Source organism: Phaethon lepturus, unplaced genomic scaffold (assembly GCF_000687285.1).
Source record: "Phaethon lepturus isolate BGI_N335 unplaced genomic scaffold, ASM68728v1 scaffold19246, whole genome shotgun sequence".
NCBI lineage: Eukaryota > Metazoa > Chordata > Aves > Phaethontiformes > Phaethontidae > Phaethon > Phaethon lepturus.
In genome coordinates this window covers 11,680-27,619 of record NW_010547128.1, presented here as the reverse complement: position 1 = coordinate 27,619, position 15,940 = coordinate 11,680, and the positions used below count along the sequence as shown (strand labels likewise).

At 40.5% G+C, this 15,940-nt stretch overlaps 1 protein-coding gene across 1 annotated transcript; it reads left to right on the top strand.

Moving 5' to 3' along the window:
• Positions 1-607: 607 nt before the first annotated feature.
• Positions 608-13,823, top strand: SLC16A9 (solute carrier family 16, member 9). Its single transcript, XM_010289548.1, has 5 exons — positions 608-803; positions 8,924-9,067; positions 9,990-10,085; positions 11,728-12,636; positions 13,025-13,823. The coding sequence occupies exons 1-5, from the start codon at positions 608-610 to the stop codon at positions 13,201-13,203; spliced, it is 1,524 nt and encodes a 507-aa protein (XP_010287850.1). The 3' UTR covers positions 13,204-13,823.
• The last annotated feature ends 2,117 nt before the right edge of the window (positions 13,824-15,940 follow it).

The window sequence follows — 15,940 nt, the reverse complement described above, 5'->3', positions numbered from 1 at the left end:
GTCAGTCTTCCTCTTGGCCTCCCCCTCCAAGAGTACACCATCTGGTGGAAAGCACCTTGCTAAACTGCAAGGTACTGTACTGAGAGTACTACCAAGTAGAGTTTTTTGTTGGGTTTTTTTGACCTTGAATGAATATTTTTACTTGTGAATTCTTTTAAATCCTAAATTATTGTTCGAGACTGTTTTATACTTGCAGCTTTTCTTGCCCTTCAAGCCTATACACAGCTGGTGGCCGTGTCGTTCTCTTGTCGGACTATGTCATATATTAATGCCTGAGGTCTTCACAAAGCCTGTGTAGCACTCAGAAAATGAAATGTTCCCCCTTTATGTAATACAGCGCTGATGTACGTATGACTTTCTAATGCTCTGTGTACTGTTCCTGTGTTATGCAGAAGAGGTGGAAGGACCAAATGGTAACTAGTTTTCATTGCCTGTATGCTGTGTTGCGTATGTTTCTTGAAGGATGGTTGAAATAAACCTCTTGTTTGAATGTGTACTTCTCTGTATTTGCATCAGCAAACCTAGGACAGTCACATTTCTAATGCCCTGTTCTGTTTGTTTTTTGTTTACACAGGCTCTGCCTATACATCTGTATTCATCTGACAAGATGGTATTTCGGAAACCACCAGATGGTGGCTGGGGCTGGGTGATTGTTGTCGTTTCCTTCTTTACTCAGTTCTTGTGTTACGGATCACCGCTGGCGGTGGGAGTCTTGTATTTAGAATGGCTGGATGCTTTTGGAGAAGGGAAAGGCAAGACTGCTTGGGTTGGATCACTAGCAAATGGAATCGGATTGCTTGCCAGTAAGTGTAGTTGTGGTACCCATCTTAAATAGAAAAGTTTCTTTCTAATAGATGCCTTCAACTGTGTGCTTTTGGAATTATATAGACAGCTGCAAATGATAGAATGCAAATGATAGATACTGCATTTTTGTTTTAGGTCAAGATGGGTAAGAAGATTACATTTGTAGTTCCACTATACATAAACCAAAACAATATAATGGTAAAAGAGCAATAAAAATATTACCCTTAGAAAATTCAAAATCATTGTATTTTAATAAACTAGAAAAACCAAACTCTGGGAAACTGAATGGTAATTTTGTTGATGGGTTTTTTTAATATTTTTTTAAGTGAGGCTTAACAACGAACATTTGCATTAGTATCTTTAAAATCAGAGCAAAGTGTTAGTCTGAAATGGTTCAAGTGCTTTAAGAAAAAAAAAAGTCCATTAAGAAACCACTTACTCATTTTTCAACTCTAGAAGTAAACCCACCAGTTAGGGTGGGTGAGGGCTCTTTTCCACTGTTTGTTTGAGAAAAAACTGTCTTTGAAGCCAGGAAAGTTACAGATAACAGTGGCATTAAATAAAACAACCTTGCTGGAAGCTTTTTCTTCAGTAAGACATTGTCACTTGGAGAGTTCAGCAGGGTTCTAGGGGAATGAAACACCACTTTGAAAGTCCATAGGTCCATTTTGCTGTTGTTTTAACACTGAGCATGGGTATTGTACTGGGTAATATCACTAACTTCTGCTTTTCAAAGGTTCACCATGGGAACTATTATCTTTTTGCTGAATCTGGAAAAAATTGCCTGTCAGCAGAGCAATTGCTACGGGCAAAAGCAATTATGTAGTTTAATGGGCACAATGCAGCTCAGGATTCTGAGGAAATCTCTCCTAAAGAGAAAGTTGACGTTCAAGTAGCGATACAAACCTGAATAAACATCACTGCTGTGTATGATGCTATAACTGGCCAAATACTGGTGTGTCACTTGTGTTAGGGTATCACTAGGCAGAACAGAAGTGGACAAAGGCAGGTGGATCATTAACCACACGAAGACTATTCAGTCCAGGGGTGTAAGCAGGCAAAGGACTGTAGACTGCTTGTTGATTGTACTTTTTCATCTTCCTGTTTTAAGGACATTAACTCCCATTATTAACGGATCAAGACCTAAATAAATTTGAGTGAGAGAATGAAGTGGGAGGGAAAAGAAGGGTAAACAAGATAGTTACTGAAGAAAAACTAGGCAGAAGGGGATTGCAAGAGGAGGGGTGAAGAAAAACCTGTCCTTGGAGACCAGAAGTCTCTGGCTCACTCTCCTGACAAGAGCCTCAGCCCTCTCTCCTATATGAACACCGTGCTAGTTTCCAGATTTCTTGGTGCCATCTATCTTGCCACTGTAAGCAGTTGTCAGTAGCGTGCTTTGTAGCAAACAGAAACTTCTGTGACTGAATAATACAAATAGAAGCTGCTATTGTAATTGATTTCGGCATGGAATGATTAAATTACTTGACATTTTGAGGGGTTAGGAGGAACGTTGTCTGTCAACATACTTTTATTCTTTCAGTTTGGGATTTGGAAGATTAATAATCATTCCTATTTTTAATGCCTTCAAAGAAAAGTATAGTGAGGGCCTTTTAATTGCTTTGATGTTATCAGAGTTGGCTGAAAACCAAATATATGTTTCCTGCTTTACCTGAAATGGAAGAACCCAGTGTCTTATCAAGCTGGGATCTGACCTTAATGATAACTCTACTTAAAGTAAACTTGTTGAAGGGGGACTGTAAGTATCATAACCTCTACCTACAACTAGAATGCTCTTGACAAGTTACAATTTTTCATGCAGTTTTCGTAGCCAGCAGGCCTTTTTCAGACCTAGTCAGTAGTGTAAAGAATGTATGTGTTTTCAGTGCAAAACCATTGATATAACACATTGCAAACTTAGGCCCTTTTCATATATATAGGAGAAGAGAATTTCCTTCTGTTCTTATTTCTGCTATTGCAGGTTCCACTGTTATCGGCCAGGTGAGACCATTGTGTGTTGCAGCCTATGTTAAGGAGATGATCAGGATAATTGAATTTTTCTAAATTAGCATATTTTTATGTATGAGAAAAGATATTATCTGTAACTTAATAACTTAACAATCTGCCCAAGCAAGCTGATTTCAGCAGCAATATTGTGTGTGTGAATGCTAGTAACAGGACAGCTTTACCCCAAAGGCCTTCAGTAGTACCCTTGCCTTTTGCTGTTCCTAACTTGACTCTTCTAGTATTTGTTGTTCTTTCCTTTCTCGTCCTTTATTTTGGTTTCCAGTCTCTGATCTAGTTATACAAATACATATTTTCAAGTATTGGTACTCTTAAAGCAATCCATGTTGCATGTAGAAAATGTTGTAGTTCTCATTTGATTTAGAACATGTTTGTTTAGTGCATTCTTCATCTCTTATAGATTTTCTCAGTAGTTAATTCTTTCCTTAAAAGTATGTAATCTTATGATACAAGTTGCTTAATTTTAGTTTTCAGCTGATGCATAATGTTATCTTTAAGTGGTATATTTTGAAGTGCCCTGGAATTAGTGTGCTGTATGTCTGGAGAATGCAATCAAATTACTTCTAAATTTTCTTTTAAGCTTGTACCTTGATACAGTCTTTTTGCCATTGATACAAGAGACTTCCACTCTTTTAATTAAGGCTCTTCTGGAGAGCCATTAAGACTCTTCTGTGAACTCTCTCCACCTTAACATCGCCTTTCTGAAGCTGTAGATGCCAGACTGGAAAAAGAATGGCAGTTATTGTAGTCTTGCAGCTACATACAGGAAAGTTAGTGTACATTTTCTTAAGGAAGACTTTTCTCATTGGTAGCGCTGGAAATCACATTAACTAGCTTCTGTAACAGTGGAAGGTAGGTCCAGTGACTTTGCTATATTAGTACTGTGATTCCACCAAAAAGAAGAAAATGTCCTTATATGTGTGCCAGCTGGCACAGAAGAAGGTTCTGTGTGTCTTCTCCCTTCCCTCTGTCCATGTAGTCTTAAACATTTTTTGAAGTAGTTGATGCTGGTGAGTCCTTTCACATTTGCTATATTGGTATCCTTCCTACAATGTTTACTTCTGACTTGTGTGAGAGCTAAACTTAGACTCAAGACACAGAAACCCAGTACAGCACCTTGTTTATTGAGATGAATTTCCTTGGCTGCCTGGTGTTCGATTTCTGTCCTTTTGCTCACAGCACAGACAGCATTGCTAAGTCCAGTGTTCAGCTCATCAGCTGGAAAAGGGAGTGGGCGAGGAACCTGGGTGATCTCTTCCTTGCAGGATGACTTGAGTTATGACTTTCTGTGATGCGACCTTACAGAGTGTTGGAAGAAATGTGCCTAAAACAGTGAAAGCAAAGCATCGGTATTATTGTACAAGGCAGTGGTGAGACCTCCTCTACAATACCAGGTGTCAGAACGCTGGTCGGGCTATAGTAGATGAGGCATATGGCTCATGTAGGGCTTGTTGCATAGGAAGAAACTGGAAGAGCTTAGCATGTTTCCCTTACTAAAACAGGCCAGAGGAGGATATTTATTACATTGTTGTAGATAGTGTGTTTCTCCTGCACCAAGTGTTCTTAATTTTACATCCATTTCGAGCCTGAAATTAAATTTGATCCATGTTATACTTGTTAAAAGCAAAACAGACAAAGACCTCTGCGCTTGTAATTGGCACCACAGCTGTTTATAGTAACAGTTGATTTCACGTTATTCGGCGTAGCAGGAGACATTAGCAATATGTCTCCCATTCTCACTCCCCCTTATAAATGGAGAAAGAACAAAGGGAAGATTCTTAAAGGCATGACTTGATAAATTGATGGGGTGTTCCTGCTGCTCTGAGGCATTAAATATTTAAAAAGCTTAATTTTGCGTTTTCAAGCAATATTTTTACAACTCTAAAAAAACTTTGTAGCATCTACATATTTTTGGACAAGAACCTTGCACATTGGATAGCCCTGACTGTAAACTATGGAATGTATACATAGTTTGTGGGGAGGTGAGAAGGGGTCCCAAAGATTCCTCTGAAGAGGAGCCCCGTTCATTTAAGCACTTTATCAGAAAAGAGCAGTCTCTTTAATCAGCTGGCAGTGGGCTGCTGTCCGGTGTAAAAAAGCTTTTTCTGGGCTATATTCTTACCCAAAGTACAAACACTTGGAGAATATTATATTTATTATGACCAGTTTTTAGCAATGCATTTAATAGGCAAATAATATTCCTGTGTTTTGTCCAGAATTTTATGTACAGTCTACTCTACAGTTTCAACAGGCTCGGACAGATACCAACAAGTAGGGTGGGTCAGATTAATGCAGGTGATAAGGAAAATAACTCCGCTGTCCAGTATTGTTTGTCTAGCAAAAGGTGGTGTGTGTGTATGAGGTGAAGGAGGGAGGACCTTTGAGATAAGCAAGTGGAGGAAGGGAGCGTTAGTTTGCAGAATTTTTTCTCTTTATGTGAGAAGATTGAGGAAGCGAGTGTTAGTTCTTGATGTGCATTGAACAAAACAACTTTGTACTTGTCAGGAGGTCAGAAGATCGCAGTAGTTGTAACGTTCCTGTGTGAGCAGCAGATGGCTTGTTTTCACATCTCAGGAAGGACTCACTGTCACATCCGGGTCTCACTGAGGATAAAGTCTTTTATTCAAAAAAATCTTCATGAAAATATCAGTGTACAAGTTCTTCCTCTTTGGTCTCTCTTCATGAGAGTGACCTCTCTACTGTGAGAGCCCATCTTCTTTCTGCTGCTTCTTCCCATTTAGTCTAGGGATCTTCTTGACTGCTCCCCTGCAGAGCCTAGTGATTGTGCTACTGGCTGCTGAGCCTTGACAGGTTGTGTGCAAGAAAGCAGTGGCTGTCTCTGTCCTGGTTTCTAAGTTTTTCACAACAATACAGTTTTCTTTCTAGATTTAGCTGTCATTCTTATAAACTGAGCTAGTACCTTTTTTTGATAGAGTTTGGTCTAGTTTTAAGATACATCATTTGTAAGGAAAAAAGCCCCAGGGATGCTATTTGTAAAAGAGGTAAATATTTATCAATATCTTCAAATATGATTCTAATACCAGTGCTAACCCCTGGAGTTGCTTGGCAAACTGAACAAAATGCTGGCTTAAAAGCCACTTTCCAAGCTTACTGTTGAGGATTGCCACTGGGATTTTATTTTTATGTTGTTCACGTTACGGTGAGAAATACATTATCAGTGGAAGGATCTTTCTGAAAGAGAGTCAACTAATGAAAACCCTTATGCTGCCTGAAGAACTGCTTCCTATGCGGCTGTACATAGACTCTTACATTCTTCAGAGTGTCCACTTTGAACACAATCCACAGGGCAAGTCTGTTCACAGAGCAAGTCTTAGTCCCACTCTGGGAAAGTTGGATGTTTTTCCAGAATTAACTGCCTTCAACCCATTGTGCTTGAACTACTTGTAGAGAATAACATGTTTGTGTACAGTGAACTCCTGTGCAAATACCATGGTAATAACCAAAGGTGCTGTGCCTGGTGGGAAGAAAAAACGCCAGCTCTTTGGGAAACAGAGAAAGAGAAGGAATGCAAGGAGGCAGGGAAAAGAACAAAGATGCTGGCTGTCATGGGGGTTTTCTTTTGTGACTTTTATTTTCTAGCAGTATGATGAGGGGAGTGTGAAGGGGAAGATGGAGTTGCTTTTCTTCTCATCCTGGAGACCTATAATAACTACTTTAATACTTATACTGGCACTACTCCTTATAAACAGGCTCATTGCTGAGCTGCCAGATCTCTTGCTGCGTGAGATGACACATTAATACTGAGCTTATTGGAGCAGGTTCTTCATTTTGTGCAGGTTGTTTTCCATGTCAGAGCAAAAAGATCTCTTTGTACTTTCTGTTCTCCTTTGGGATTATTTTTTCGAAGTGGGAGAAGCTGGAAGAGCATCTCCTTGGACACTGTCAGAGATGCTTTTTGATGGTGTTCCAGAGGAGAGTGTCCTTGTCGGATTATGAAGACATGTTCTTCAGCCTTGTGTCTCCCTTGTTCTGGCTTGGGGTCAGAGGGTCCAGCTTCACCTCAGATCCTCTAGTAGCGATCAGTGCAGTCTGTGCCAGTACCGCCACCCCAGGCTGGACAGAGACCTTCTGAAAGCATCTGTGTTGAAATATAGAGAGCAAGTGGAAGGGAAATACTGTTTGTTTTAGCAAGGTAGTGGGTGAGAAATAAAGACTAGAAAGAGTGCAAATTCCTCTGCTTAATTGAATTATGTTATCGCTACCTAATGTTCTTTTAGTGTAGAAGAATTTTTTATGTAATACAGATTCAATCCTTTGTTTATTTTTAAATCCCGTGGTTTTAGGAAACGTACCAATCTTAATTTGCCAGTTCTAGTAATTAATTCTAAGAATCAGCAACGATCTAACACTCTCAGCTTTTGTTCTCGACAAGTTGCTCTGCCCAAGTTATTCTGGCCAGCTTTCATTCCCACAGCATGCTGACTCTTGAGAAGCAGCGAGCACTTATATCTTCCTCTTTCATCGTTTCCAAAATCCAAATAAACCCCATTTCCCTGAAAGGTTTTTCTCGATTCTTCGTTAACGCTGACTCTTTGCCTGGATAAGCTCCAATTCAGACTCGCTTCCCTTTACATTCCCTACGCAGATACCTCTTACGTAGGGCAAAAGTTCTGACCTGCCTTGCCTTTGAGGATTGGTTCACCTGCTAACGAATCTGTGCTCCTGCCTGCCAGAACTCCTTGTCCCATGGCCGGTAACCACACAAAAACCTTGCCTACATTCCCAGCTGCTAGCTCCTGTCTGCAAACCTAGGCAAGCGCTGTCCTCAGCTCCAACCGTTGTTCACCTCATATCACCTCTCTGGCCTCACCTCCCATCTGCTGGGAATCTCAGTTACGCGAGAGTCAGGGAAGACCAACCTTAACAAACGGCAGATGCTGAAGTTACTGCTTTTGCAGATTGTATCAACTATGGAGCATCTTTGTATTGCTGCGAATGAGATACAAAGGTGGTGAGGGTTTTTTTGTTGGTGGTGGTTTTTAAATGATGTCATTCATCTGTGTATCTAACTTCTAATCTCAGAGTTGCTGAGTTCAGGATCTTGGGGCTAATACGTAAGCCTCTGTATGACTGTTTGGAACGACAGGGTTTCAGATGAGAGGTTGTCTTTTGCAAGCCAAGTCCCTTGCTGGTTGCTTATTTATGCAGGGCACCAAGCTTGTGTGCTACTTCAGACTAAAAGGTGTATTCCAGGTCATACAACTGAAAATAAGTGCTTGTTCTTCAGCTTCTGTGAGGGGAGAACTGGCCGAGTAGAGGCAGAATATGAATGTTGCCCGCACTTGGTTCTTGTTTTGAAGAACTAACCAACAAAGAAATATCGGGGGAGAAAAGAAAGGGAGAAACCACTTCTGAGCTTCATGAACATCGCTCTGGACATTCTCAATAAATGCCTTTTATCTTCCGTAGTTTTACAACAGAAACCAAGATAGGTATTAAACAGTTATTTGCTAAAATACTGACTAGCAGGTATTGAATTCTCTAGAAAATCAGGGAAGAGTAGTGTTTGTCTTTATCTGGTATATCAGCAGATATTTCCTCTATGTAAGCACCAGGTGGCATTCTTACCATGATTATGATCAGAAATTACTATTTTTTCCATTTCAGTAGATACTGTCTTGTCTGAAACACGGTTTTTGGGTTCTGTCAAAAAATATCTGCTTGGTTAAAGCCTGGCTGATAGTCTAACTTGTTTTGGTACCTAAAGAGGAAGATTCTTTTCAGAACCTCTGTACAAGTCCTTAGGCGTGTAGTGACAGTATTACAGTCTAATATGTATGTAACATCCGATGTTTAAAGAATGTTTTGTTCACTCTCTCCCTCCCAACCCTGGCACCATTTTACGGTCTCTATGTCAGCTCCTCCTTGAGCAAAAATCTTGCAAGCCTGATCTTGTATGTTTTTATAACTGACTCTTTTAAAGAATCCTGTAAAAATGAGTACTCTGAATTGCCATTTAATATAATTTATGTATTTAAATAATTATCGTAAGAAACATTTCCATAGACTGAGATTTTTTAGAAGTTCTTCCTGGTGCTGGTACTTACTAGGAATGTTTTTCCTGCTTTTCCTCTAGGTCCTGTCTGCAGCATATGCGTATCATCTTTTGGAGCAAGACCAGTAGCAATCTTCAGTGGCTTTATGGTGGCCGGGGGCCTCATGATGAGCAGTTTTGCACCTAACATATACTTTCTGTATATTTCGTATGGGATTGTTGTTGGTAAGAAACACCTCCCCTTCATATACAGACTTAGTCTTTATTATTTTGAGTCTTGGTTTCTGAATCTGAAATGGGATGGGAAACTGTTCACAGAGGCAGCGGTAGTCTGAGACTTGGTTTGTCAAGGAATACTTTACTTTGGGGCAGGGCACAGGCAGGTGATGATGTAGTGAAAGACAAAGGCAATGCATATGTTCATCAGGGTTTGAAAACAGTTTGTCCTCTGACATGATTGTTAGAGATGGGGAAGCTGGGATTTTACCTAAAAGGTGGAATCAAGCAGATCTTCTGCAAGTGTGAAGTGCCAATCTGAAAGGAATAACATCTCTTCAGGAATTTTGTCATGTACTCATTCTAATTTGATAAATTAGGCATCATTAGGGAGCAGTGTTGTTCTCCACATAACTGGATTGAACCTCAAACACTGTGCTAAAGGCATGAAAGTGCTGTTCGCCTGGCAGGTGGTGACCTGCCTCTCTGTGCCGCAGAGGGCTGCTCCGGGTGGTTTATCAAATTAACGGTGTCAGGAATCCGGGCGCCTCGCTGGCCAGCAGGGACCCAGCAGCGTGCTGGCTCGGGCACAGTGCCGCGCGGATGCCACTCTGCTGTTTTCTGGGGCCAGCCCCTGGCCTGAAAGCCATGTACCCCTTCCACGTAGCGCGGAACCTGAGCTGGTGAACTCCTCAAGCCCAGCCTGCTCCACACAGGTTCTGCAGCCAGGGACGGTCGGGGGAGAGGGAGGTGGGACAGTGCAGGCAGCCTAAAGGCTCTGTCAGTATGAGGCTGGTGTGGCTGGTGCTGAGCCAGAGTTACAGGGCACCTCTGTGCCCAGGGTACACTACTGTACTATCTGGAGAATAAAAAGGAGCATTCATTTCCCAGAGTAGGTTGCATTCTTTATTTCTAACTCTTTTTACTCAAGGGCTTGGATGTGGCCTTTTGTATACTGCAACAGTTACCATCACTTGCCACTATTTTGACAGACGCAGAGGCCTTGCACTTGGTCTGATTTCAACAGGTATGACTTTTAATTGTCATTCTGTCTAACTTTCCAACTCTGATACAGCTACCATTATCCTGGCAAGAAAAAAAACAGGAGATTATATTTTTCTCAGTTACTTCCTGAAGTACTTCCATAGCAATGAACCAATAAAATCAGGCTTCAGGTAAAATAAAATAGTAACTACACTTGCAGGTGTATGGTATGGGTTATTCATATAGATGAGAAAAGGATACTCGCTAAAGTGAAAGCAGACTCATGAGTAGCTTGGGCTGTATGCTATGGGTAGTATGAGGAGAAACTTTCCATAGAGCTCTCTTCTCCCTCTTCTGTCTTACACGTAAGATCAGAGGTGAGAAAGAGGTTGGAGATGAGGATATAAATGCTGGATAACCATAACCTCACATTAGGTGTATTTTTAAAAGAGTCGTTGAAGTGTGGGCTTACATTTTTAATATTTTTTAATTTCCAATCTAAAAGGAGACTAAATTCTGAAATCTTCCAAAAGCTTATCCCAGCTTTTTGTCTGTGTATCTTAAAGGGATCCTAGAAAAACAAACCTCTGATAATACAAGGAAAATTCTCAAGTAGCTTTTAGTGAGAAAAGGCCTGGTCAGTACAGTCAGTGTTGTGAGATACTAATGCCAGATCTGCACCAGTGGAATAGAGGGGAACTTCTGCAGAAATGTTCCTTGGAATAATTTTCAGTGGCTTTTGTTGGGCTTCCAGGTAGTTTGCCTTAAGGCCTGATGTTACTGACCCCTGGTTAATTTTAGTACCTGGAAGACATAACAAGTCTGAATTTTATAATTATTTTTTCCTGTGTTTAGCACTGAAGTATATACATGGCTTTAATATAACCCAGAGACAGTCTTCAGCAAATCATTTTAAATTAAAGTTTGTCTTTAAATTGACTTGAAGAACCAATGCTCTATATTTGTGAGTGGATATCCATTGGTTATAATGCATTTATACTCACTTCAACCAAGAGCTTTTTCTTTAAGTTGGTGGGATTGCATAAAATGCTTGTGTTCATAGTAATTCCTTACTCTTCAGTGTTTTCTTCTGAATAGCCAAATTTCTTGAACACATGTTTGGCCCTGCAGAGCTTCAGCAATGTCTTCGGAGTAAACTCACACCATGTAAGCCCCCCTCCTTAAAGACCAAACAGTCAAGACTCTTTCTAGGGGCCCTCTTGGTGACCCCCTGGTCTGTTTCTGCCTCTGAGGAGGAAGGTGGCAGTGAGGAGGAGAAAGGGGAAGATGTTGCTGTGTGAAATTCTAACTGTGCTAACTCAAAATGGTACCTGAAGGGATACATGTATGTGAGTGCATGGCAGAAGTATGGCTTAATAGTTGTTTGATGTTTTCCATCAGATATGGTATTGTTCTTACTTGTTTCTAAAGTGTCTGCTAGTGTTAATGGTCATAAATTATTCAGCTGTTTTGGAAGGCTTTTTATTTTGTCTATGCTCAATAAAGAAACTGTAACTTCAAGAGGGATGATAACTTACCAGTTCATTAGACTGAGGAGAGAAGAACACAAATGTCTTACCATTCCTGTGACAGTGTATTTGTAGCTGCTGAAATGTAGACATTTGTTAGTGTTGAAGAATGTTCTAGGTTCTTCAGTTTAAACTGATCTTATTTTCCTTTCATAGGCTCAAGCGTCGGACTCTTTATATATGCAGCATTGCAAAGAGAGCTTATTGATCTGTATGGACTGGATGGTTGTCTGCTAATAGTTGGTGCACTGTCTCTGAATATATTAGCATGTGGCAGCCTAATGAGACCATTGGAGTCATCTGACTCCCCTCCACCTGAAAAAGCATGTGTAGACAAAGTCCCAGATCAATATTTTGTTTACCATGAAAAAGACAAGACTGTTGAAGAAAATATAAGCATCCTTGAAAAGGGCTACATTGATGAAAAATGTGCGAACAATATGCCTGATTACAAACAGGATAACATTTTAAATAAGAATGTATTAAGCTCAATAAATGTAAATGAGAAAGACACTTATAAAAAGAAAGTTGTAGAACAGACAAACTTCTGCAAGCAACTCGCCAAAAGAAAGTGGCAGCTCTATTTGAACTACTGGGAGGAAACAGTGGTTCTCTTTAAGAACAAAGTCTTTTCAGCTCTCTTTGTTGCCATCTTGCTCTTTGATATTGGTGGATTTCCTCCTTCTCTGCTGATGGAAGATGTAGCAAGAAGTGCAAACATCAATGAAGATGACTATCACGTGCCCCTTATTTCCATTATCGGCATTATGACTGCAGTTGGCAAACTTACCTTAGGAATACTGGCAGATTTTAAGTGGGTTAACACTTTGTATCTCTATGTGACTACCTTACTAATGACAGGAGTGGCCTTGTTTGCAATTCCATTTGCCAAAAGTTACCTTACATTAGCGATGCTTTCTGGGATTTTGGGTTTTCTGACTGGGAACTGGTCGATTTTTCCATATGTAACAACAAAGACTGTAGGAATTGAGAAACTCACTCACGCATATGGGATATTGATGTTCTTTGCTGGACTTGGAAATAGCCTTGGACCACCAATTGTAGGTGAGGTCAAAGTAGATACTGTAAAATGAACATGAGCTTGCCAGGACCAGACAGAATTAATTTGCATGCGAGTAGTTGCAGTTGGTCCTCATAACAATGGAAAAATGAAATCAAAATCTTCAGTAAAAATTAAGGCCTGTTTTGCTTGAGCTGGCCAAGCTGATTATGTTCGATTTTGGCTTTGATGAAAAGCACAGTTCAACATCTTAAGTGGTCAAGCTGCATTTTAGATTTGGCCGGGGGGGGGGGGGCCGGGGTGGGGGGGGGGGGGGGGGTCCAGGGATGGGGGTGGGAATATTTTGGTTTTTTCATGATGTTTCTCTAACTTGCCATGCTGTGTTACACTTAACTCCTCACTGATGCACTTCTCTCTTACTTTCACCCACAGGTTGGTTTTACGACTGGACGCAGGAGTATGACACTGCATTCTATTTCAGTGGCTTTTGTGTCTTACTGGGTGGATTTCTTCTGCTGTTGGCAGCGTTACCCTGCTGGAATGCCTGTACCAATCAGAGCTCAAAGCTGCCTCCAAATACTTACTCCTACAAGGTTGCATCTAGCGCTTAGGTGACAACTGGAAAACACTTTGTGCTTTTTTTTATATTATATAGCAAAGTATTTTAGTAATTTTCCACTTACTTATTTATGACGCCCCCAAATCCTCTTCCACTAGAAAAATTCCATCATTGCTTGTTGTTCAGTTCCTTTTTCTTCTTTTATTTCTTTTTTATTTTATTTTTAAGAACAGTCTTATTTTGTCTACTATGCACTGTGTTTTCAGCCTTTGTCTACTGTAATTTCCTTTCACCCTGTAAGGGGTATATTCTGCTGTATTATCAGCTGTACTTTTTTTTGTTTTTTAATGGGGGTGGTGCAGAGGGGTGAAAACTTTGAAGCAAAAATAAAGGCCTCTTCCTTTATAGGAGAAGGCTGGCATTTCTGTCACCTTTTATAGGTCTCCAAGTTGCACAATCAGACTTTACAAAACAAAAATTTGCCTTATTAGAATGTAATACTGTGGCAAGGTGCTTATAACAACATGCTTAGATTAACTTTTTGTCTTTTTAAAGTTTCTCCAATTTACAATGAAGTGCCAATTGGGGGAGGGAGAAGAGGGAGAACAAAACCAACCTTGTGTTGCATAACTGAAGTGAACTTTATGATGAAAGTAAAGATTCTTATGACCACTGCAACTAAGAACTATGTTTATAAATATTGCACATTTTGTGAAGTCTGTTTATAAAACTGTTGAACCAAAACCTTTTAAACCAAGGAATAAATATGATTGTTGAAACCATGAAAAGAAATGCTGACTTGGTTATGCAAGCTCATAATCTTTAGATCGCAGTTGGAGATGTGCTCACAGAAGCCCACAGGTGAGTGTTTCTAAGCAAGTCATCTGCTGTCTGGCAGTACTGGGGGCATCTCTTGTTGCACAACGACAGTTTAGTAGGTTGAACCTGCTGCAGAGCGCTCTGTAGTAGAGCTTTCAACAAGGTAGACCTGATGAAAAAAAGGAAAAATGTGACAGCAATGTCATCTTTGCTCTGTCTTTTTTGGAATGGACATAGCAAGGAGAAAAGTAAGTAACAGGGAGCAAGAAAAAGCATGGAGGAGGGAAAACAGAAGTAAGGGGAATCTGAGGTGGAAAGAGTTGTAACACTTGAACACCAAACAGGCCAATGAAGAGAGAGCCCCTGAAACCCACTGCCTGGATACTCTCTAGCTGCAGGCTAGCTCTGTGTGTGTGTTGGCTTTTAGCTTCTGTTTAACGCAAGGCCCGAGGCTGGCGTGACGGGGGGGAGCTCTGTGTGAGGTTGAAGTCTTACCTGAGCCAGGCAGGTGCTGCAGCGAAGGCAGGATGACTCGGCTAGCTCTGCACTGTCCTGTGTGCCCCGCGCAATGGCTTTTGCTTCTGTTGCTTCTCTTGTGCCAAAGATGTGTCTGGTTGCTCTGGCGTAGTAGTCACAGGAATCTCTCGTGCTTTGGCCTCTTGCTGTAGGTTTAAAGCTTAGCGGTGCATGTTGAGAAGCCTTGGGTGAGGTAGAAGTTCTTAGTCCTGAGTTACATCCTGTATGGTTGCCTGCAAATGTCCAAGCAGTTCTCAGCAGTACTATGTGCCTCAGATGTCTGCTGTGATTCTGGCTCACAAATAATCCTTAAGATAAAAAACAGGCATGTAATGAGCAACCTTTATTGTCAGAGTGCTATAGACAGAGTTACTGTGTTTGCACGCGCCACTAAACAAGAGTGATGTAACCTCTAAGTGAGGCAGATACAAGTGCAAGTGATGTTCCTTCTTCTGGTCCAAGGTAGGAAAATCCAGCTTGACTTCAGACAGTTTTTGCTGACTTTCTGGGATTCACTAGAAATTTGTATTAAAACATCACAAAAATAAAGATGCAGTTAGTTTGTCTCTCTATTTTTTCCCTCCATTTCGCAGCTGCGTGTAACTACTGTGTGGGTTTTTTTTTTTCCTGGATTGCGTATTCAATGCATGTGGAAAAAATAGTGAGTATTCAATATAGGCATAAATGCAACTCCAGTTCCTGGAACCCTGGATATCTGATGTGGATTTGCACCTGTTTTATGTGCTGTATGGCAGCTGTAGTCATATTTTACCGCCTGCATATAAAAGTAGTACCACATTTTACACATCTTAAGGAAACTGGCGATATGCTGGATATAATCAGGGTACGTGTGCCTTCAGATTAATATCTTTTAAAGTCTCTCACTTCGTGCCAACAATACATTTTGAGTACTTTAAAGATGAAACTGATGTTAAATTAGTTGTCTGTTTGAAAAAAAAAATCATCTGGAATTAATGATTGGGCAATATGTAGCACACTTTTGCAATCGAAATGGAGTCTATTATTAGGCAGCTTGATATGTTTGGAAATACGACTAGTGATCTGTGATAGTTTCCTGATGTGACTTTACCCATCAATGAGGAAAGAGCCCTGGCTGTTGAAGAATTTTGTATTTCCACTGCAGGCAGTATGTGTTAAGACTGCTAGCCCTAGCCAGTTGAGCACTGTGACCATACTAATCTTGAGTTTAATTGATAAGCAAGACCTAAGGTTTAATGTTTCTTTTTTTTTTCTTTCTCTAGTTTTGCAGGGTTCCTTTCCAAGAAGATTTCCAGAGATGATGCAACTTGAGTATTACCTGAGTGCCTTTCCTCCTTCTGTCTAGCACGCTTCATTCAAATCAGCCCATAGGTTCAAATGTTTTTTTGGAAGGTGGCAGGAGAGGTACAACATGATTATCTGGGCCTCATTTGCTTGAAAAATAGGTCATCAGC